Below are 8,563 nucleotides of genomic sequence, written 5' to 3'. Positions count from 1 at the left end.
ATATGTAAACTAAATGTAACTAGGGGATGGGATTAGAGGGAATGGGGTATGGGAATAGAGGAAATGGGATGAAAGGGAATGGGACTACAGGGAATGGGGTATGGAGTGTAGTATGAGAGGGTATGGGGTATGGAGTGTATGTAGTGTAATTGATAAGTGTATGTATGTATTGAATGTGTTTGCGTGTAAATGTGTTAAGTATACAGAAAAAGCACTCGCACACTTACCCAAACCAACTGTCGCTCACTAACGCTCCCACTAACTCACGCTCCAACTAACTCACGCTCCCACTAACTCACGCTACCACTAACTCACGCTACCACTAACTCACGCTACCACTAACTCACACTACCACTAACTGACTCTGTCACACTACCACTAACTCTGAATAACTCACACTACCACTAACTCCCACTAACTCACTCACGATAACACTAACTGACTCTCTCACACTAACACTAACTGACTCTCTCACACTACCACTAACTCTGAATAACTCACGCTACCACTAACTCACACTACCACTAACTCACACTAACTCACTCACGATAACACTAACTGACTCTCTCACACTAACACTAACTCACAATAAGGCACTAAATCTCTCTGTAATCTCCAAAAACCCACCAGCAACACAGTCAAAGAAGCCATGCTTGTGTGGTGCTTATATACCCTGTGTAAATGTTTAATGATGTACCGGTTTGCCTTGTAAATTATGTTCAGGTGTGCTTTATTAGCAATTAATATTATTGCAATGTGTATTAAGTGTGTGAATTTGCGCATGCTCATTTCGAGTTAGTATTTGTGGAATGTGTAGAATGCGATGATGTCATAGTGCTCGTTTTCTATAACATTGTCCAATAGTATTATGTGTTAATGTTAATTTGCGATGGTGTCGTATTTGTGAAGTGTTGTATATGTTTGTTTGTCCTAATATTTCGTAATGTTGAATGCGAGTATTTTGCTTGTGTATGAGTGTGCATTTATTTTTCCTTTTTTTTATTTTCCGTATTGCCGAATCGTAAAGTATATGCGTATTCCCTTTATTTATTTATTTTTTTTCCCCCCGCTTGTGAATGTGTAATGCATGTGTGCTTTGTTTTGTGATTGTTGTTCTGACATTTGCGGTGTGTTATTGTTGTGCATTATGTGGTATACGTCATATGACCGAGCAGTGTGTATTTCTCGCGAGATCGAGTGTTAGGTGAAAAAAGCGTGTTTGTTTGCTTTTCCATTGATCTCTATGGGAGACTGTCTAACGCGGGTGTGATTCCGCGTGTGAAATACACGCGTTAGGAGTATCGTTAGAAGGTTGTTTATAAACTCTAAATACCAGCATAAAAAACTCTGTGCGTTAGAAATAAACCATGCGTAGCTAACGCACCCCCTCTAACGCAAAACTCTAAATCTAGGCGTAAGAAAGAAAAAGAGAAAGAGAGAGAAAAAAAGAGAGAAAGAAAAAGAGGGAGAAAAAAAAAGAGAGAAAGAAAAAGAGAGAGAAAAAGAGAGAGAGAAAGAAAAAGAGAGAGAGAAAGAAAGAGAAAGAAAAAGAGAAAGAGAGAAAGAGATATTCTGTTATGTAAAGAAAGAATGTGAAATATTTACAGTAAATACACATTATTAAATATGAATATTACATAAATATGTTTTTTCATGTTTTCAGCTACTTAACTGTAAAGGGTTGCAAAGCACTTATATATATATGTGTGTGTGTGTGTGTGTCTATATATGTATACATATGTATTTATGTGTTTATATGTCTGTAAATACATACATACACATATAAATACATATGTATAATTATACAGACATATATAAACATACATAAACATCTGCAGATATAAACGTGTATGCATCTCTATGTTAAAGGTCGTTGAAGCCTTTTTTTTACTAACACCTGAGACCTCATCTCTTTGAGCCCTTATAACTTTTTTGTGCAAAATTTTGCTTGAATAATTTTATTAGACAGTGTTTCTATAAGGGTAACTGTACTTAGTATTATTGATGTGTTTTGTGACACTTATTTGTTTTGCAAAACAGTTAAAAAGAGCTCTGAGATCGCGGTAATCATTTTAGCATAAATAATGAGTGCGCTCAAGCATTCATGTTTACTTTCAACTTGTAATAACAGCAGTAAAATCGATATAAGCAAACACCAGTGATAAAGCCCTTTTCGCTTGCACGTAACTGTTAATGCGTAATCTGGCCATTATTAATTTAGTGTATCCTTGGTCTTTTATTTTACTTGTTTTCTTTATTTATTGAAAATGCACTAAAATCTATTGCCACTAGTCATAAATATTACATACATCAGCATCCATTATTATCTGAAATGTAAAAGGAAATAAATGTATATCTGTACCATAATGGCATATTATTAGTTATTAATAACATTTCAGCAATTTAGCACATCTGTTATAAGTAAATCACAGGATTTATTCATCTAAAATATTTCAAGATTGGAAAAAAAATATTAACAAGACAATATTTCAGCTTAAGAGTAAAAATTATTCTTTTTTTAATAACTAAAGAGATATAAAGAGTTTGCAACCCTCTGAGGCAAATAAAGAGTTAAAAGGCTTCATTAAGATTGCATTTATTTTCCTGTAATTGTTGGGAAAGTGTTTGCCCCTGTGTTATAAGGTCAAACTGTCCCCTCTCATTGTAATATGATAAATGTGTGCAGAGTGACAGAAAGGGAATCTCACCCTGGGAGCTTGCCCATTCTCACACACAGATCCTCCTGACGTCAGCCCTCACAGGTGCCAAGCTTTATAAGCTGCCGACTTCTCAGATATGAAGGGGATTCCGGAGAGCAGACGCCCAGAGGCACTGCCCTTAGAGCGAGCTACTGGGTGTTTCACATCTCAGCATCTCTGACAGTGACTTTGCTTACAAAAAGAAACTTCCTTGTCCCGGAGACTTGAACAATCCTCCACGTTCGGCACACAGGTAAATACTTTTTTCTATATCGCAGAGCTGAAGCAATTACATATAGCAAACATGTCACATTTCATTCCTTTAAATGTCTGCGTAAATGACACTTAGGAACCAGGCAATGCAATTAGTATTCACACATGTGCATCAGGTGCGTATTTTATTGTAGAAAATGAAATTATTGCTCTATCTTTCCTTCCAGCAGACTGTAAGACAAGGATGTGTCACTTACCTGCCCTCCTCCTCATTCTCTCAGTAACCGTGAGCTGCAGCGAAGCGGTGCCAATTCACAGGCAAGTGCCATGTTACTGTACTGACGTGTGGTGATAGTAATGTTTAGCTTACAGTTTTCTGTATTTTATAGATTGCATTCTGAGGACATTTCTCACTTCACACCTGCAAAGAGATGGAGTTTATCAACGCAAAGCAAGCAAATATTACTGGGACCCACACGTGAAATGTCACAGGTGCAAAGCCCAAACACACAAAGGTACCGTCTGCTTATTACTAGTGCTACATTTAAATACAGTTTTTTAACTTGTACAGTAGCAACACTGCTTAATCTGCTTACTTCTATGCTATTCTGTAAATAATATGCTTCTGTTACACATAGAATTTAATTCACAGTCAGAAAATGCAAACATAGCATATAGTAATCATACGGAAATATAGCAGCATGTAAAATAATAACACAGTGACATACACACCACATACAGTAATCACACAGTGACACACACAGTACATACAGTAATCACACAGTGACATACACACCACATACAGTAATCACACAGTGACACACACAGCACATACAGTAATCACACAGTGACACACACAGCATATACAGTAATCACACAGTGACACACACAGTACATACAGTAATCACACAGTGACATACACAGCACATACAGTAATCACATAGTGACATACACACCACATACAGTAATCACACAGTGACATACACACCACATACAGTAATCACATAGTGACATACACAGCACATACAGTAATCACATAGTGACATACACACCACATACAGTAATCACACAGTGACATACACACCACATACAGTAATCACAGTGACACACACAGCATATACAGTAATCACATAGTGACACACACAGTACATACAGTAATCAAAAAGTGACACACACAGCATATACAGTAATAACACAGTGACACACACAGTGACATACAGTAATCACACAGTGACATACACACCACATACAGTAATCACAGTGACACACACAGCACATACAGTAATCACATAGTGACACACACAGCACATACAGTAATCACACAGTGACACACACAGTACATACAGTAATCACACAGTGCATATACAGCACATACAGTAATCACACAGTGACATACACACCACATACAGTAATCACAGTGACACACACAGCACATACAGTAATCACATAGTGACACACAGAGCACATACAGTAATCACACAGTGACATACACAGCACATACAGTAATCACACAGTGACACACACAGTGACATACAGTAATCACACAGTGACATACACAGCACATACAGTAATCACACAGTGACACACACACAGTACATACAATAATCACACAGTGACACACACAGCACATACAGTAATCACACAGTGACATACACAGCCCATACAGTAATCACACAGTAACATACACAGCACATACAGTAATCACAGTTACATACACAGCACATAAAGTAATTACACAGTGACACACACAGCACATACAGTAATCACACAGTGACATACACAGCACATACAGTAATCACAGTGACATATACTACACATACAGTAATTACACAGTGACATACAAAGTACATACAATAATCACACAGTGACACACACAGCACATACAGTAATCACACAGTAACATACACAGCACATACAGTAATCACACAATGAAACACACAGCACATACAGTAATCACACAGTGACACGTACAACACATACAGTAATTATACAGTGACATACACAGCACATACAGTAATTACACAGTGACATGTACAGTACATACAGTAATCACACAGTGACACACACAGCACATACAGTAATCACAGTGACATACACAGCACATACATTAATAACACAGTGACATACACAGCACATACAGTAATTACACAGTGATACACACAGCACATACAGTAATCACAGTGACATACACAACACATACAGTAATCACACAGTGACATACACAGCACATACAGTAATCACACAGTGACATACACAGCACATACAGTAATCACACAGTGACACACAGTACATACAGTAATCACACAGTGACATACACAGCACATACACTAATCACACAGTAACATACACAGCACATACAGTAATCACACAATGACATACACAGCACATACAGTAATCACACAGTGACACACACAGCATATACAGTAATCACACAGTGACATACACAGCACATACAGTAATCACACAGTGACACACACAGTGACATACAGTAATCACACAGTGACATACACAGCACATACAGTAATCACACAGTGACACACACACAGTACATACAATAATCACACAGTGACACACACAGCACATACAGTAATCACACAGTGACATACACAGCCCATACAGTAATCACACAGTAACATACACAGCACATACAGTAATCACAGTTACATACACAGCACATAAAGTAATTACACAGTGACACACACAGCACATACAGTAATCACACAGTGACATACACAGCACATACAGTAATCACAGTGACATATACTACACATACAGTAATTACACAGTGACATACAAAGTACATACAATAATCACACAGTGACACACACAGCACATACAGTAATCACACAGTAACATACACAGCACATACAGTAATCACACAATGAAACACACAGCACATACAGTAATCACACAGTGACACGTACAACACATACAGTAATTATACAGTGACATACACAGCACATACAGTAATTACACAGTGACATGTACAGTACATACAGTAATCACACAGTGACACACACAGCACATACAGTAATCACAGTGACATACACAGCACATACATTAATAACACAGTGACATACACAGCACATACAGTAATTACACAGTGATACACACAGCACATACAGTAATCACAGTGACATACACAACACATACAGTAATCACACAGTGACATACACAGCACATACAGTAATCACACAGTGACATACACAGCACATACAGTAATCACACAGTGACACACAGTACATACAGTAATCACACAGTGACATACACAGCACATACACTAATCACACAGTAACATACACAGCACATACAGTAATCACACAATGACATACACAGCACATACAGTAATCACACAGTGACACACACAGCATATACAGTAATCACACAGTGACATACATAGCACATACTGTAATCACACAGTGACATACACAGCACAAACAGTAATCACACAGTAACATACACAGCACATACAGTAATCACACAGTAACATACACAGCACATACACTAATCACACAGTAACATACACAGCACATACAGTAATCACACAATGACATACACAGCACATACAGTAATCACACAGTGACACACACAGCATATACAGTAATCACACAGTGACATACACAGCATATACAGTAATCACACAGTGACACACACAGCATATACAGTAATCACATAGTGACACATACAGTAATCAAACAGTGACATACACAGCACATACAATAATCACACAGTGACATACACAGCACATACAGTAATCACACAATGACATACACAGCACATACAATAATCACACAGTGACATACACAGCACATACAGTAATCACACAATGACATACACAGCACATACAATAATCACACAGTGACATACACAGCACATGCAGTAATCACACAATGACACACACAGCACATACAGTAATCACCCAGTTACATACACAGCACATACAATAATCACACAGTGACATACACAGCACATACAGTAATCACACAATGACATACACAGCACATACAATAATCACACAGTGACATACACAGCACATACAGTAATCACACAATGACATACACAGCACATACAGTAATCACACAGTTACATACACAGCACATACAATAATCACAGTGACATACACAGCACATACAGTAATCACACAGTGACATACACAGCACATACAATATTCACAGTGACATACACAGCACATACAGTAATCACACAGTGACATATACAGTAATCACGCAGTAACATACACAGCACATACAGTAATCACACAGTAACACACACAGCACATACAGTAATCACACAATGACATACATAGCACATACTGTAATCACACAGTGACATACACAGCACATACAGTAATCACACAGTGACATATACAGTAATCACACAGTAACACACACAGCACATACAGTAATCACACAGTGACATACACAGCACATACAGTAATCACACAGTGACATATACAGTAATCACACAGTAACATACACAGCACATACAGTAATCACACAGTAACACACACAGCACATACAGTAATCACACAATGACATACATAGCACATACTGTAATCACACAGTGACATACACAGCACATACAGTAATCATACAGTGACATATACAGTAATCACACAGTAACATACACAGCACATACAGTAATCACACAGTAACACACACAGCACATACAGTAATCACAGTGACATAGACAGCACATACAGTAATAACACAGTGACACACACACAACACATACAGTAATCATAGAGTGATATATACAACACATACAGAAATCACACAGTCACATGTTTAGCACATACAGTAATCACACAGTGACATACACAGCACATACAGTAATTACACAGTAACATACACAGCACACAAACACAGGTGCTTCACTCCGTGTGTAGCCAGATAGCAAGCAAAGGTAGGCAGGGAAATAATCCACAATGTCAGATCAGCGATATTACACACAACAATCAGGAGCCGTACACAAACATATGCAGCGTCAGTGTTTTAGGATTAGACAGTAAAGCCCACTCACAGGGCACTCACCACTCAGGATCGGATGCCTCTATCTTGCGCTATCAGGCGTGAGGTCTTACCCGTACCGATGAGTCAATCGTCCTTTGTCTCCACAACACCTCCACAATTCGCAGACGCTGCTTCCAATGATAAATCCCGGTTCCGGTTGGTTACGCTGTCATGTACTTCCTAGGTGTATTTTCTCAGCCTGCCGCTCAGGGTCTACTAGGACCCAAATAGCGAGCTCCTCCTCGCTCACAAGAAGTAAATCGTAGAAAGAAACACAGGTCTGGTCCAGTAGATAAAATCAGTAGTAAACTTTATTCTTAACTTTTCCATAAAATAAGGAGAATACACACATAGTAATGGTGTATGCAGGTTTGGTCTTACGCATTTCGGCGGTAAACTTATGCCTTAATCATAGACCATACCTGAACCTCATATACCTGAAGCTTATAACAAGACGCTTATGCCCTCCCTCTTACTTTTCTTTTACTCAGAAATATCATGTTACAAAGCTCTTAAAGGGATATTTTCACCTGTTAATACTTCTTAAGGTTAATGTACATTTTTAACATATTTACTTGTCATATATTGTATTCCTTATTAGAAAACCATAAACCTTATAAGATAATAGTTTCATGAAGA

The 8,563-nt window shown here is 38.0% G+C and overlaps 1 protein-coding gene across 2 annotated transcripts in view; it reads left to right on the top strand.

The window, feature by feature from the left end:
• The first annotated feature begins 2,830 nt into the window (after window positions 1–2,830).
• The window catches only part of IAPP (islet amyloid polypeptide), a 90,705-nt gene continuing 84,972 nt past the window's right edge, over window positions 2,831–8,563 (top strand). The window contains exons 1-3 of one of the 2 annotated variants that reach the window (XM_053716273.1): window positions 2,831–2,952; window positions 3,143–3,230; window positions 3,302–3,427. In XM_053716273.1, coding sequence (XP_053572248.1) covers window positions 3,157–3,230; window positions 3,302–3,427 — 200 coding nt within the window. In that variant the 5' untranslated portion in view covers window positions 2,831–2,952; window positions 3,143–3,156. Of the gene's footprint in view, window positions 2,953–3,139; window positions 3,231–3,301; window positions 3,428–8,563 lie in introns of both variants that reach the window. The other variant, XM_053716272.1, reaches the window with a different exon arrangement.

This window comes from Bombina bombina, chromosome 6 (genome assembly GCF_027579735.1).
Source record: "Bombina bombina isolate aBomBom1 chromosome 6, aBomBom1.pri, whole genome shotgun sequence".
NCBI classification, from domain to species: Eukaryota; Metazoa; Chordata; class Amphibia; order Anura; family Bombinatoridae; genus Bombina; species Bombina bombina.
The sequence above is the reverse complement of the archived record's forward strand: the minus strand, read 5'-3'. Positions and strand labels throughout refer to the sequence as shown.